The 16,328-nt window shown below is 52.2% G+C and overlaps 1 protein-coding gene across 2 annotated transcripts in view; it reads left to right on the forward strand.

The window, feature by feature from the left end:
- The first annotated feature begins 12,783 nt into the window (after positions 1-12,783).
- Positions 12,784-16,328, forward strand: part of map1sa (microtubule-associated protein 1Sa) — a 42,093-nt gene continuing 38,548 nt past the window's right edge. For both annotated transcript variants that reach the window (XM_070859577.1, XM_070859578.1), the window contains exon 1: positions 12,784-12,942. In XM_070859577.1, coding sequence (XP_070715678.1) covers positions 12,813-12,942 — 130 coding nt within the window. In that variant the 5' untranslated portion in view covers positions 12,784-12,812. The remainder of the gene's footprint in view (positions 12,943-16,328) is intronic.

Consider the following 16,328-nt stretch of genomic DNA (forward strand, 5'->3'; position numbering starts at 1 on the left):
GATTAGTGAAAGTAAACATGGGCCCATTGGAGGCAGAGACAGGAGAAATTATAATTCGCAAAAAGGAAATTGCGGAGACATTAAACAAATACTTTGTATCTGTCTTCCGGAAATAATGGGGAATCAAGGGTCGATAGAGGAACTTAAAGAATTTGGTATAAGTAAAGACATAGTCCTGGAGGAATTAATGAGACGCAGTGACACAAATCCCCTGGACCTGACGACCTGCATCTTAGGGTTTTAAAAGGGGTAGCTGCAGAGATAGTGGATGCTCTGGTATTAATTTTCCAGGATTTCCTAGATTCTAGAACAGTCCCCAAGGATTGGAAGGTTGTTTGCTACCCCGCTGTTTAAGAAAGGAGGAAGAGAAAAAATGGGGAATTACAGGCCAGTTAGCCGGAATTCAGTCGTCGGCAAAATGTTAGAATCTATTGTTCAGGACGAGGTAACAGGGCACTTAGAAAATTGTAATATGACTATGCAGAGGCAGACATGGCTTTATGAAAGGGAATCGTGTTTGACAAATTTGTCAGCATTTTTTGAAGATGTAACCAGCATGATGGATAAGGGGGAACCAGTGGATGTAGTGTATTTGGATTTTCAAAAAGCATTCGATAAGGTGCCACACACAAAATTAGGGCTCATGGGATTGGGGATAACATACCAGCATGGATTGGGGATTGGTTAATGGAGAGAAAACAGAGAGTAGGAATAAACAGGACTTTTTCAGGCTGTCACTAGTGGGGTACCGCAAGGATCGGTGCTGGGGCCCAGCTATTTACAATCTATATTAATGACTTAGATGAAGGAACTGAGTGTAACGTATCCAAGTTTGCTGATGATACAAAGTTAGGTGGGAAAGTAAGCTGTGAGGAGGACACAAAGAGGCTGCAGGGAGATAGAGATGGGTTGACTGAGTGGGCAAGAACATGGCAAATGGAATACAAGGTGGGGAAGTGTGAGGTTATCCACTTTGGTAGGAAAAACAAAAATGCAGAATATTTTTTGAATGGCAAAAGACTTGTTACAAAGTGATTGGAGTATAAAAGTAAACAAATCTACAATTATACAGGGCAATTGGTGAGACCACACCTACAGTACTATGTACAGTTCTGGTCTCCTTATCTGAGGAAAGACATTTGTGCCTTAGAGGGAGTGCAACAAAGGTTCACCAGACTGGTTCCTGGGATAAAGGGATTGCCCTATGAGAGACTGAGCAGATGAGGCCTATATTCTCGGGAGTTTAGAAGAATGAGAGGTGATCTAATAGAAATATATTAAAAGATTTAAGGTGCCTGACAGGGTTACGGCTGGGAAAATGTTTCCCCCGGGCTGGGGAATCTAGAACCAGGAGGTCACAGTCTCAAGAATAAGGGGTCGGCCGTTTAGGACTGAGATGAGGAGAAATATCTTTATTCAAAAGCTGTGAATGCTCAGTCATTGAGTATATTCAAGACAGAGGTTGATAGATTTTTTTGGACTGAAGGGAATTATGAGGATAGTGCAGGAAGGTGGAGGGGGTGAGGTGTTGAATACCGGAGCAGGCTCGAGGGGCCGAATGTCTGATTCCTGCTCCTACTTCTTATGTCCTTATGTTTTAGTGATGTTGGTTGAGGGATAAATATTGACCCAGACAACAGGGAGAACTCCCCTGCTCTTCTTTGAACTAGTGGCTTGAGGGAGCTAGGTTTAACGTCTGGGATGGGATGCCCTGTGAAGTCAAATGCCAGGTATCAGGCAGCTCCTGGCTTTGTGCTTTCCCTATGCTTTACAAACGTTAACTAGAGTGTATGCACTGTGCCGAGATGCAGTTGGCACGGAAAGCAATTGCTCCCTCAGAATGTTCAATAACTGTAAGAACCAAGAAAATGGGAGTCGGGGCTGCAGTACCACTAAGTGGCGATTGGTGGCGCTGCTGTCTAATGGAAGCTGCAATGCCATTGATCCCCCAGCAGTGGCGCTGTCCCTAATGTTTGATATAAAAACCCAATGCTGGAAATCTCAGCGGGTCAGGCAGTGTCTGTGGAGAGAGAGAGAGTTAACGTTTCAGGTCTGTGACCCTGCGTCAGAACTGACCAATGTTCAATAAGAACCGATTCTTAACAAGCACTGAAAGAGGGAGGGGAAAAAGAACAAAAGGGAAGGTCTGTGATAGGGTGGAAGGCAGGAGAGATTAGAGAGACAAAAGGGATGATGGGCCAAATTCAAATGGTAATGGCAGGAGTTAGAAAAAATTAGTCGAGAGAGGGTGTGAATGGTGGGATAATGAGCAACTGTGCCATTGGAGACGAGGAGAAAAATGAAAGAAACAGGCTCGGGGGTGGGGGTGGGGGTGGGGGGAGAGATTGGCAGAGGTTACTCTCTGAAATTGTTGAACTCGATGTTGAGTCCGGAAGGCTGCAAAGTGCCTAAACGAAAGATGAGGTGCTGTTCCTCGAGCTTCGTTGGAACAGTGCAGGAGGCCGAGGACAGAGAGGTCGGAGTGGGAGTGGAGCAGGGAATTAAAGTGACAGGCGACCGGAAGCTCAGGATCACACTTACGGACTGAACGGAGGTGCTCCACAAAGCGTTCACCCAATCTACGCTTGGTCTCCCCAATGTCGAGGAGACCACATCGTGAGCAGCGAATACAGTATAGTAAATTGAAAGAAGTACAAGTAAATCACTGTTTCACCTGAAGGAGTGTTTGGGGCCCTGGATAGTGGGAAGGGAGGAGGTCAAAGGGCAGGTGTTGCATCTCCTGCACTTGCACGGGAAGGTGCCGTGGGAAGGGGAGGGGCTGCTGGGGGTGACTGCGGAACAGACCAGGGTGTCACAGAGGGAGCGGTCCCTTCGGAATGCTGGGAGGGAAGGAGAAGATGTGATTGGTGCTGGGATCATGCTGGAAATGGCGGAGGATGATCCGCTGAATGTGGAGGCTGGTGGGATGAAAGGTGAGGACAAGGGGAACCCTGTCGTGGTTCTGAGAGGGAGGGGAAGGGGTGAGAGCAGAGGTGCGGGAAATAGAACGGACACGGTCGAGAGCCGTGTTAACCACGGTGCAGGGGAATCCTCGGTTGAGGAAAAAGGAAGACATGTCAGAGGCACTAGTGTGAAAGGTGGCGTCATCAGAGCAGATGCGACGGAGACGGAGAAACTGGGAGAATGGAATGGAGACCTTGGGATGCGGGTGGAGGAAGTGTAGTCCAGGTAGCTGTGGGAGTCCGTGGGCTTATAATGGATACTGGTCGAAAGCCCAGAGATGGAGACAGAGAAGTCAAGGAAGGGAAGGGAAGAGTCGGAGATGGACCATGTGAAGGTGAGGGAAGGCTGGAAATTGGATGCAAAGTGAATGAAATTTTCTAGTTCAGGGCGAGAGCAGGAAATGGCACCGATACAGTCATCAATGTACCGGAAAAAGAGGTGAGGGAGGGGACCCAAGGAGGACTGGAACAAAGAATGTTCCACATATCCCACGAAAAGGCAGGCATAGCTAGGACCCATGCGGGTTCCCATAGCAACACCGTTAATTTGGAGGAAGTGAGTGGAGTTAAAGGAGAAGTTGTTCAATGTGAGAACAAGTTCAGCCAGGCGGAGGAGGGTGATGGGGGATGGGGACTGGTTGGACCTCTGCTCGAGGAAGAAGCGGAGCGCCCTCAGGCCATCCTGGTGGGGGATGGAAGTGTAGAGGGATTGGTTGTCCATGGTAAAAAGGAGACGGTTGGGGCCGGGAAACTGGAAACTGTGAAAGTGACAGAGGGCGATGGAGGAGTCGCGGAGGTTGATGGGCAGAGACGGGACAAGAGGAGAAAAAATAGAGTCGAGATAGAAAGAAATAAGTTCTGTGGGCCAAGAACAGGTTGAAACAATGGGTCTACTGGGGCAGTCCGGTTTGTGGATCTTGGGAAGGAGGTAGAAGTGGGCTGTGTGGGGTTAGGGAACTATGAGGTTGGTGGCTGTGGAGGGAAGATCTTCAGATGAGATGAGGTCAGTGACAGTCTGGGAAACGGTGGCTTGATGTTCGGTGGTGGGGTCATGGTCCAGGGGGGAGGTAGGAGGAGGTGTCAGAGAGTTGCCGATCAGCCTCTGCAAGGTAGAGGTCGGTTTTCCAAACAACAACAGCGCCACCCAGGTCAGCAGGTTTGATGACAAGGTTGGGGTTGGATCTGAGCGAGCGGAGTGCTGCAAGTTCAGAGGGAGGGAGGTAGGTGGGAGTGAGTGAGGGGAGCAGAGAGATAGTGACGGCCGATGTCCCATCGGCAGTTTGCAATGAAGAGGTCTAGAGAGGGTAAGAGGCCAGAGGGAAGGGTCCAGGTAGAGCGAGAATTCTGAAAGCGGGAGAAAGGGTCAGCTGTGCGGGGGGGAAGACTCCTGGCCAAAGTCGTGGGCACGGAGATGATGGCGGCGGAAAAAGAGCTCAGCATCGTGCCGAGCTGGAAATTCATTGAGGTGGGCGTAAGGGGATGAAGCTCAGGCCTTTGCTGAGGACTGATCGTTCGGGGTCCGAGAGGAGAAGGTCAGAGGGGAAAGTGAAAACACGGCAGGGAGTGAGATTGGAAGAAGGAATGGGATCAGAGGGAAGTGTGGGGGAAGAAGGTTCCGGAGGGGCGTTGGTGTCCAAGAGTTGTTGAAGTTTACGATCCTTGACACCTGAAAGGAAGGAAAAAAGTTTTTGGTTAAAGCTCTGGATGAGGCGAAGGATGAAATGGAACTGCGGACCAGGACAGCTCTGAGGCAGAGTGAGTTGGTGCTGCTGAAGGGAGAGGGTGAGAGTGAGCATGTGACGGTGTATAGCGTTTAGTGTGGATCCCAGGATGCGGCGAGAGCAGGGGTTGGAGCAACGCTGAATATCTCGGAGATATCTGTAATCCTGGGTGGATCCAAAACGGGAAGTGTGGAATTTCAGTTGGAATCCACATGGATTAAGTCCGAGGCAGAGACACTTACTGAGGAAAGAGATGTGGCTCTGAAAGCTCTCACAAACAGCAATGTGATAATAACCAGATCATCTGTTTTAGTGATGTTGATTGAGGGATAAATTTTGCCCAGGACACCAGGGAGAACTCCCCTGCTCTTCTTCGAAATAGTGCCCTGGGATCTTTCACATCCACCTGAGAGAGAAGACGGGGGCCTTGGTTTAAGGTCTCATCCGAAACATAGTACCTCCGACAGTGCGGCACTCCCTCAGTACTGCCCATCCCCCACTGACAGAGCCTCTGAATCCAGGGAAACCCTTAAAGGGGCCGCAGGATGTTGTCCCCGGAATGGTAATTTTGAACTTTTTTCCTTACTTTAATGTAGAGCCGAGCGGAGAATGGGAATGCGTGCTCCTCCTGGCTCCACGTTAAATCAGCGGCTCATTGCTGGCCATGTTCACTCTCTCCCCCAATGATTGCCGCAAGGTAAAGCCCCACTCGAGAAACTTGAACAAAAATCCAGTCTGACACTCCAGTGCCAGTGCCGAGGGAACGCTGCACTGTCGGAGGGGCAGTACTGAGGGAGTGCTGCACTGTCGGAGGGGCAGTACTGAGGGAGTGCTGCACTGTCGGAGGAGCAGTACTGAGGGAGTGCTGCACTGTCGGAGGGGCAGTACTGAGGGAGTGCGACACGGTCGGAGGGGCAGTACTGAGGGAGTGCTGCACTGTCGGAGGAGCAGTACTGACGGAATGCTGCACTGTCGGAGGGGCAGTACTGAGGGAGTGCCACACGGTCGGAGGGGCAGTACTGAGGGAGTGCCACACGGTCGGAGGGGCAGTACTGAGGGAGTGCTGCACTGTCGGAGGGGCAGTACTGAGGGAGTGCTGCACTGTCAGAGTGGCAGTACTGAGGGAGCGCCGCACTGTCGGAGGGGCAGTATTGAGGGAGTGCTGCACTGTCGGAGGGGCAGTACTGAGGGAGTGTCGCACGGTCGGAGGGGCAGTACTGAGGGAGTGCTGTACTGTTGGAGGGGCAGTACTGCGGGAGCGCCGCACTGGTGGAGAGGCAGTACTGAGGGAGCGCCGCACTGTCGGAGGGGCAGTACTGAGGGAGTGCTGTACTGTTGGAGGGGCAGTACTGCGGGAGCGCTGCACTGGTGGAGGGGCAGTACTGCGGGAGCGCCGCACTGTCGGAGGGGCAGTACTGAGGGAGTGCTGTACTGTTGGAGGGGCAGTACTGCGGGAGCGCCGCACTGTCGGAGGGGCAGTACTGAGGGAGCGCCGCACTGTCGGAGGGGCAGTACTGAGGGAGTGCTGTATTGTTGGAGGGGCAGTACTGCGGGAGCGCCGCACTGGTGGAGAGGCAGTACTGAGGGAGCGCCGCACTGTCGGAGAGGCAGTCTTTCGGATGAGACGTTAAACTGAGGCCCCGTCTGCTATCTCAGGTGGATGTAAAAGATCCCATGTCATTGTTTCAAAGGAGAGCAGGAGATTTCTCCCCGGTGTCCTGGGGCCAATATTTATCCCTCAATCAACATAACAAAAACAGATCATCTGGTCATTATCTCATTGCTGTGTGTGGGAGCTTGCTGTGCGCAAATTGGCTGCCGCGTTTCCCACATTGCAACAGTGACTATACTTCAAAAAGTACTTCATTAACTGTAAAGCGCTTTGGCACGTCCAGTGGTCCTGAAAGGTGCTATATAAATCCAAGTCTTTCTTTCAAATCCCACAATAACAGCTGGAGAATTTAAATTCAATTAAATAAATCTGGAATAAAAAGCCAGTGTCAGTAATGGTGACCATGAAACTACTGGATTGTTGTAAAAACCCATCTGGTTCACTAATGTCCCTTTAGGGAATGAAATCTGCCGCCCTTACCCGGTCTGGGCCGATATGTGACTCCAGACCCACAGCACTGTGGTTGATTCTTCACTGCCCTGTGAAGGGGCCCAGCGAGCCGCTCAGTTGGACAAGAGTTGGCTCACCACCACCTTACACAGGATTACACAGGAAATACGGTCCAGAAACAGGCCATTCGGCCCAACCAGTCCGTGCCGGCGTTTATGCTCCACTCGAGCCTCCTCCCATCTTTCCTCATCTAAATCTATCAGCAGAACCCTCTATTCCCTTCTCCCTCATATGCTTGTCTAGCCTCCCCTTAAATGCATCGATACTATTCGCCTCAACCCCTCCCTGTGGCAGTGAGTTCCACATTCTCACCGCTCTCTGGGTAAAGAATTGCCCATTGGATTTCTTAAGTGCAATTAAGGATGTGCAATAAATGCCAGCCTTGCCAGGGTCAGTCCTTTTGTTCCTGTTTCTCAGTCGTGGCAACAGTCTTGGACCCAAAAGATCCTAATTGTAATTCTAGTCTGTTGGGGCGGGGGCTTACATTTTCTGTGGACGGTGACCACTTGTCTGATCTACTGGAACAGATTTGAGAGACCCTCCTCTCAGTAAAGCACGCACATTTGCTGGGGTGAAGGTTCCACGGGCATCAATCGTCACCGATATTTTTCCCAAAGGGCCATTCTACATACGTGGATAGAAACAGCATAGGCTGTTTGACTGTAGGTAGCATCACCGCAGATCCCAGACCTGTCATCATCTAGGTGCCAAGTCAGTACCAAGTGAGCGCTGCACTGTCGGAGGGGCAGTACTGAGGGAGTGCTGCACTGTCGGAGGGGCAGTACTGAGGGAGTGCTGCACTGTCGGAGGGGCAGTACTGAGGGAGTGCTGCACTGTCGGAAGGGCAGTACTGAGGGAGTGCTGCACTGTCAGAGGGGCAGTACTGAGGGAGCGCCGCACTGTCGAAGGGGCAGTATTGAGGGAGCGCCGCACTATCGGAGGGGCAGTACTGAGGGAGTGCCGCACTGTCGGAGGGGCAGTACTGAGGGAGCGCCGTACTGTCGGAGGGGCAGTACTGAGGGAGCGCCGCACTGTCGGAGGGGCAGTACTAAGGGAGTGCCACACGGTCGGAGGGGCAGTACTGAGGGAGTGCCGCACTGTTGGAGGGGCAGTACTGAGGGAGTGCCGCACTATCGGAGGGGCAGTACTGAGGGAGTGCCGCACTATCGGAGGGGCAGTACTGAGGGAGTGTCGCACTGTCGGAGGGGCAGTACTGAGGGAGTGCTGTACTGTTGGAGGGGAAGTACTGCGGGAGCGCCGCACTGGTGGAGAGGCAGTACTGAGGGAGCGCCGCACTGTCGGAGAGGCAGTCTTTCGGATGAGACGTTAAACTGAGGCCCCGTCTGCTATCTCAGGTGGATGTAAAAGATCCCATGTCATTGTTTCAAAGGAGAGCAGGAGATTTCTCCCCGGTGTCCTGGGGCCAATATTTATCCCTCAATCAACATAACAAAAACAGATCATCTGGTCATTATCTCATTGCTGTGTGTGGGAGCTTGCTGTGCGCAAATTGGCTGCCGCGTTTCCCACATTGCAACAGTGACTATACTTCAAAAAGTACTTCATTAACTGTAAAGCGCTTTGGCACGTCCAGTGGTCCTGAAAGGTGCTATATAAATCCAAGTCTTTCTTTCAAATCCCACAATAGCAGCTGGAGAATTTAAATTCAATTAAATAAATCTGGAATAAAAAGCCAGTGTCAGTAATGGTGACCATGAAACTACTGGATTGTTGTAAAAACCCATCTGGTTCACTAATGTCCCTTTAGGGAATGAAATCTGCCGCCCTTACCCGGTCTGGGCCGATATGTGACTCCAGACCCACAGCACTGTGGTTGATTCTTCACTGCCCTGTGAAGGGGCCCAGCGAGCCGCTCAGTTGGACAAGAGTTGGCTCACCACCACCTTACACAGGATTACACAGGAAATACGGTCCAGAAACCGGCCATTCGGCCCAACCAGTCCGTGCCGGCGTTTATGCTCCACTCGAGCCTCCTCCCGTCTTTCCTCATCTAAATCTATCAGCAGAACCCTCTATTCCCTTCTCCCCCATATGCTTGTCTAGCCTCCCCTTAAATGCATCGATACTATTCGCCTCAACCCCTCCCTGTGGCAGCGAGTTCCACATTCTCACCGCTCTCTGGGTAAAGAATTGCCCATTGGATTTCTTAAGTGCAATTAAGGATGTGCAATAAATGCCAGCCTTGCCAGGGTCAGTCCTTTTGTTCCTGTTTCTCAGTCGTGGCAACAGTCTTGGACCCAAAAGATCCTAATTGTAATTCTAGTCTGTTGGGGCGGGGGCTTACATTTTCTGTGGACGGTGACCACTTGTCTGATCTACTGGAACAGATTTGAGAGACCCTCCTCTCAGTAAAGCACGCACATTTGCTGGGGTGAAGGTTCCACGGGCATCAATCGTCACCGATATTTTTCCCAAAGGGCCATTCTACATACGTGGATAGAAACAGCATAGGCTGTTTGACTGTAGGTAGCATCACCGCAGATCCCAGACCTGTCATCATCTAGGTGCCAAGTCAGTACCAAGTGAGCGCTGCACTGTCGGAGGGGCAGTACTGAGGGAGTGCTGCACTGTCGGAGGGGCAGTACTGAGGGAGTGCTGCACTGTCAGAGGAGCAGTACTGAGGGAGTGCTGCACTGTCGGAAGGGCAGTACTGAGGGAGTGCTGCACTGTCAGAGGGGCAGTACTGAGGGAGCGCCGCACTGTCGAAGGGGCAGTATTGAGGGAGCGCCACACTATCGGAGGGGCAGTACTGAGGGAGTGCCGCACTGTCGGAGGGGCAGTACTGAGGGAGCGCCGTACTGTCGGAGGGGCAGTACTGAGGGAGCGCCGCACTGTCGGAGGGGCAGTACTAAGGGAGTGCCACACGGTCGGAGGGGCAGTACTGAGGGAGTGCCGCACTGTTGGAGGGGCAGTACTGAGGGAGTGCCGCACTATCGGAGGGGCAGTACTGAGGGAGTGCCGCACTATCGGAGGGGCAGTACTGAGGGAGTGTCGCACTGTCGGAGGGGCAGTACTGAGGGAGTGCTGTACTGTTGGAGGGGCAGTACTGCGGGAGCGCCGCACTGGTGGAGAGGCAGTACTGAGGGAGCGCCGCACTGTCGGAGAGGCAGTCTTTCGGATGAGACGTTAAACTGAGGCCCCGTCTGCTATCTCAGGTGGATGTAAAAGATCCCATGTCATTGTTTCAAAGGAGAGCAGGAGATTTCTCCCCGGTGTCCTGGGGCCAATATTTATCCCTCAATCAACATAACAAAAACAGATCATCTGGTCATTATCTCATTGCTGTGTGTGGGAGCTTGCTGTGCGCAAATTGGCTGCCGCGTTTCCCACATTGCAACAGTGACTATACTTCAAAAAGTACTTCATTAACTGTAAAGCGCTTTGGCACGTCCAGTGGTCCTGAAAGGTGCTATATAAATCCAAGTCTTTCTTTCAAATCCCACAATAGCAGCTGGAGAATTTAAATTCAATTAAATAAATCTGGAATAAAAAGCCGGTGTCAGTAATGGTGACCATGAAACTACTGGATTGTTGTAAAAACCCATCTGGTTCACTAATGTCCCTTTAGGGAATGAAATCTGCCGCCCTTACCCGGTCTGGGCCGATATGTGACTCCAGACCCACAGCACTGTGGTTGATTCTTCACTGCCCTGTGAAGGGGCCCAGCGAGCCGCTCAGTTGGACAAGAGTTGGCTCACCACCACCTTACACAGGATTACACAGGAAATACGGTCCAGAAACCGGCCATTCGGCCCAACCAGTCCGTGCCGGCGTTTATGCTCCACTCGAGCCTCCTCCCGTCTTTCCTCATCTAAATCTATCAGCAGAACCCTCTATTCCCTTCTCCCTCATATGCTTGTCTAGCCTCCCCTTAAATGCATCGATACTATTCGCGTCAACCCCTCCCTGTGGCAGCGAGTTCCACATTCTCACCGCTCTCTGGGTAAAGAATTGCCCATTGGATTTCTTAAGTGCAATTAAGGATGTGCAATAAATGCCAGCCTTGCCAGGGTCAGTCCTTTTGTTCCTGTTTCTCAGTCGTGGCAACAGTCTTGGACCCAAAAGATCCTAATTGTAATTCTAGTCTGTTGGGGCGGAGGCTTACATTTTCTGTGGACGGTGACCACTTGTCTGATCTACTGGAACAGATTTGAGAGACCCTCCTCTCAGTAAAGCACGCACATTTGCTGGGGTGAAGGTTCCACGGGCATCAATCGTCACCGATATTTTTCCCAAAGGGCCATTCTACATACGTGGATAGAAACAGCATAGGCTGTTTGACTGTAGGTAGCATCACCGCAGATCCCAGACCTGTCATCATCTAGGTGCCAAGTCAGTACCAAGTGAGCGCTGCACTGTCGGAGGGGCAGTACTGAGGGAGCCCCATACTGTCGGAGGGGTAATACTGATGGAGCACTGCACTGTCAGAGGGGCAGTACTGAGGGAGCGCTGCGCTGTCAGAGGGGCAGTACTGATGGAGCACTGCACTGTCGGAGGGGTAATACTGAGGGAGTGCTGCACTGACAGAGGGGCAGTACTGACGGAGTGCTGCACTGTCGGAGGGGTAATACTGAGGGAGTGCTGCACTGACAGAGGGGCAGTACTGACGGAGTGCTGCACTGACAGAGGGGCAGTACTGACGGAGTGCTGCACTGTCGGAGGGGTAATACTGACGGAGCGCTGCACTGTCAGAGGGGCAGTACTGAGGGAGCGCTGCACTGTCGGGGGGGGGGGACAGCACTGAGGGAACACTGCACTGGTATTTTGGCCTTTATTGCAAAGGGGATGGAATATAAAGCAGGGAAGTCTTGCTATAGTTATACAGGGTATTGGTGAGGCCACACCTGGAGTACTGCGCGTAGTTTTGGTTTCCATATTTACGAAGGGATATACTTGCTTTGGAGGCAGTTCAGAGAAGGTTCACTCGGTTGGTTCCGGGGATGAGGGGGTTGACTTATAAGGAAAGGTTGAGTAGGTTGGGCCTCTACTCATTGGAATTCAGAAGCATGGGAGGTGATCTTATCGAAACATACAAGATTATGAGAGGGCTTGACAAGGTGGATGCAGAGAGGATGTTTCCACTGATGGGGGAGACTAGAACTAGAGGGCATGATCTTAGAATAAGGAGCCGCCCATTTAAAACTGAGATGAGGAGAAATATCTGTGGAATTCGCTGCCTCAGAGAGCTGTGGAAGCTGGGACATTGAATAAATTTAAGACAGAAATATACAGTTTCTTAAACGATAAGGGGATAAGGGGTTATGGGGAGCGGGCGAGGAAGTGGAGCTGAGTCCATGATCAGATCAGCCATGATCTTATTAAATGGCGGAGCAGGCTCGAGGGGCCGTATGGCCTACTCCTGTTCCTATTTCTTATGTTCTTATGTATTGAGGGAGCACAGCACTGTCAGAGGGGCAGTACTGAGGGAGTGCCGCACTGTCAGAGGTGCCGTCTTTCGGATGAGCCATTAAACCGAGGCCCTCTCTGCTCTCTCGGGTGGACGTAAAAGATCCCATGGCACTATTTCGAAGAAGAGCAGGGGAGTTATCCCCGGTGTCCTGGGGCCAATATTTATCCCTCAATCAACATCACTAAAACAGATGATGTGGTCATTATCACATTGCTGTTTGTGGGAACTTGCTTTCCTCGGCATGACCACACTTGAAAAAGTACGTCATTGGCTATAAAGCGCTGTGGGATGTCCTGAGGTTGTGGAAGGCGCTATAGAAATGTATTTGTAAGTGTAATTTGCAGCACTGGCTGATGTTTGCCTCTCCCTGACTGATCGCCGAAACTCTGGATTTGGTTTGAAATTGACACGAAATCCCAGGAAATGGAGAAAGCGCGCCAGTCACTGTTCCAACACCACTTCCTGCTCGCCGCTGATTGGCCGGCGGTGCGGTCATCCTGCATATCAAAATGCCCGTGACGTTGCGCGGGAGGGGAGGGAATTCTGGCGGAGGAGCCGGAGAAGGAGCGGCGTAAATGGCGGCTCCGCAGCAAGGCACCGAGCCTCTGCGCGGCGGCTCCCAGCGCAAAGCCTCGGCTCTGGTGGTGGTGGGAGAGGCCGGGAGCCCCGGCCTGCTGCGGGATGTGATCGCACAGATCGAGCGAGGTGGGGCTTTAGTACGAGAGGCAGGCGCTGGGATTAAAACCGGCGATGTCCCGTGCAGAGGAGGCGAGCGGATTATAGCGGGGGCGGAGGAAGGGGAACTGGGGCTTTGCAGCTGTTGTATTGGCCTGCCTGGGGTATCGGGGCATTGCGAGCCGCGACCCCCGCTCCTGGGGCATTGCGCCCCCCGCTCCTGGGGCATTGCGAGCCGCGACCCCCGCTCCTGAGGCATTGCGAGCCGCGACCCCCGCTCCTGGGGCATTGCGAGCCGCGACCCCCGCTCCTGGGGCATTGCGCCCCCCGCTCCTGGGGCATTGCGAGCCGCGACCCCCGCTCCTGGGGCATTGCGAGCCGCGATCCCCGCTCCTGGGGCATTGCGACCCCCGCTCCTGGGGCATTGCGAGCCGCGATCCCCGCTCCTGGGGCATTGCGACCCCCGCTCCTGGGGCATTGCGAGCCGCGACCCCCGCTCCTGGGGCATTGCGACCCCCGCTCCTGGGGCATTGCGACCCCCGCTCCTGGGGCATTGCGACCCCCGCTCCTGGGGCATTGCGAGCCGCGACCCCCGCTCCTGGGGCATTGCGAGCCGCGATCCCCGCTCCTGGGGCATTGCGAGCCGCGACCCCCGCTCCTGGGGCATTGCAAATGTGCGGCCTCTCCTGGGGTATTTGGGAATGTGTTTATAAAAAAAAAGCCCTCGGGGGGTGGGGTTAATCACAGTTCCATCGCCGCGGAAATGTCTTTGTTTTTTGCCTCCGATGTGGTGAATGTTGCGCCTGGAATCCGGCGCATTGTTCCCTTGGAGCAGGCCGGAGGTTGCGGTGGCGAATTTCGGTGCGATTGTGGATGAATGTGGTGCCGGAGTTTCTGCGGCCAGGCGGCGGGACGCGTTCCCCTGAAGCTGTTTCAGGGGCGGTCTGTGTTGGAGTGACAGCGCTTCCATCGCCCGTTCAGCATTTCTCACCCACCCACATTCCAAGGGGCTGCTTGTAATTTTTTTTTTGGGGGGGGGGAGAATGATTATTTACATGTATCCCCGGGGCAGATGTAACCCGAGCTGAACTCGCGCCTATCTCTGCAACAGAGTTTGAATTTGTCAATGCATTCCCGCAGAAACGCCTCCTTGCGTCTGGTTTGTGGGACATTCCCCATCGTAGGATGTGGGGGAGGGGGTAAGAGTCCAGTCTCAGTCCCCGCTGGCCCCTGCTGTGCGGAGATTTACTGCGGATTCCGGGGTTCCTGACATGCAGAATTCATGCCCAGGAACCGAGTCAGTGTCACAATGTGTCAGTTTCGCCCCTGTGGACACAATGTGTCAGTTTTACCCACCGGTGATACAATGTGTCAGTTTCCTTTTATGGATACAGTGTATCTGTCCGTTTCCTGCCCCTTACTGTAATCATTTCCCTTGGACGGTTTGCCACGTTCAAGGCGCTACATCAATGCAAGTTGTTGTTGTGGCCTGCCCTCCTTCCCCTGTATATTCCCCATGGGCCCTAGCTGCTTTAAACTAATCCCCGTTTCTATTTGGTCCCCTTGGACAGATTGGGGACCCCTGTGTAACAGGAAGCCAGCCCAGTATAGGGGAGATTAACGAGGATGTTGCCTGGAATGGAGAATCTTAAACGATGAGGACAGATTGGATAAGCTGGATTTGTTTTCATTGGAACAGAGGAGGCTGAGGGGAGACCTCATTGAGGTGTATAAAATTATGAGGGGCCTGGCTAGAGTGGATAGAAAGGGCCTATTTCCCTTGGCAGTGGGGTCAACAACTGGGGGCATAGTTAAAGTAATTGGTTGAAGGTTTAGAGGGGATTTGAGGGGAAATTTCTTCACCCAGAGAGTGGTGGGGGTCTGGAACTCACGGCCTGAAAGGGTGGTAGAGGCAGAAACCCTCACCACATTTTAAAAATTACTTGGATGTGCACTTGAAGTGCTGTAACCTACAGGGCTATGGACTGAGAGCCGGAAAGTGGGTTTAGGCTGTATAGCTCTTTGTCGGCCGGTGCGGACACAATGGGCCGAATGGCCTCCTTCCTTGCTGTAAATTTAGATGATTATCTATAGTCGGCAGGTGACCTTAATCCACTGCAGTTGGGTGGTGTGCTATTACCTGGGTGAGTACAGCAGGCACTCCGTTAGTAATTGAAACATTGGAATATTTTCTTAATAGTGAGAGACTAGGTGTTGTCCATGTAAATAAATCACTAAAAGCTGGAGTAACTGTGTCCAGTTCTGGGCCCCACCCCTCGGTCTCGCAGGGGGAGCAGCGCAGATGCACCAGAATGATACCCGGGGCTGACAGGGCTAAATTGTGAGGGCAGGTTGCACAGACTGGCCTTGTATTCCAGATGGGGTCTGACCAGGGCTCTGTCCAACTGCAGTATAACTCCCTCCCCTCTGTATTCCAGCCACTCGAGATAAAGGCCAACATTGCATTAGCCTTTGGATTGCTTTTTCTACCCGTCTTTTAGATCTGTGGACCTGGACAATTAACCCCTCTCCTCCTCCTCCTCACTCCGTCTTGTCCCTCATCCCCTCCCCCCTCCTCACTCCCCGTGTTACATAGAAAATAGGTGCAGGAGTAGGCCATTCGGCCCTTCGAGCCTGCACCATCATTCAATAAGCCCATGGCTGATCATTCCCTCAGTACCCCTTTCCTGCTTTCTCTCCATACCCCTTGATCCCTTTAGCTGTAAGGGCCATATCTAACTTCCTCTTAAATATATCCAATGAACTGGCATCAACAACTCTCTGTGATAGGGAATTCCACAGGTTAACAACTCTCTGAGTGAAGAAGTTTCTCCTCATCTCAGTCCTAAATAGCTTACCCCTTATCCTTGGACTGTGTGTCCCCTGGTTCTGGATTTCCCCAACATCGGGAACATTTTTCCTGCATCTAACCTGAGATCCCCTCTCATTCTTCTAAATTCCAGTGAATATAAACCTAGTTGATCCAATTTTTCTTCATATGTCAGTCCTGCCATCCCGGGAATCAGTCTGGTGAACCTTTGCTGCACTCCCTCAATAGCAAGAACGCCCTTCCTCAGATTAGGAGACCAAAACTGAACACACTGTTCCAGGTGAGGCCTCACCAAGGCCCTGTACTGCAGCAAGACCTCCCTGCTCCTATACACAAATCCCCTAGCTATGAAGGCCAACATACCATTTGTTTTCTTGCCTGCTGTACCTGTATGCCAACTTTCAATGACTGATGTACCATGACACCCAGGTCTCGTTGCACCTCCCCTTTTCCTAATCTGCTGCCATTCAGATAATCTGCTGCCATTCAGATAATCTGCTGCCATTTAGATAATCTGCCTTCATGTTTTTGCCACCAAAGTGGATAACCTCACTTTTATCCACATTATACTGCATCTGTCATGCAT

This window comes from Pristiophorus japonicus, chromosome 18 (genome assembly GCF_044704955.1).
Source record: "Pristiophorus japonicus isolate sPriJap1 chromosome 18, sPriJap1.hap1, whole genome shotgun sequence".
NCBI classification, from domain to species: domain Eukaryota; kingdom Metazoa; phylum Chordata; class Chondrichthyes; family Pristiophoridae; genus Pristiophorus; species Pristiophorus japonicus.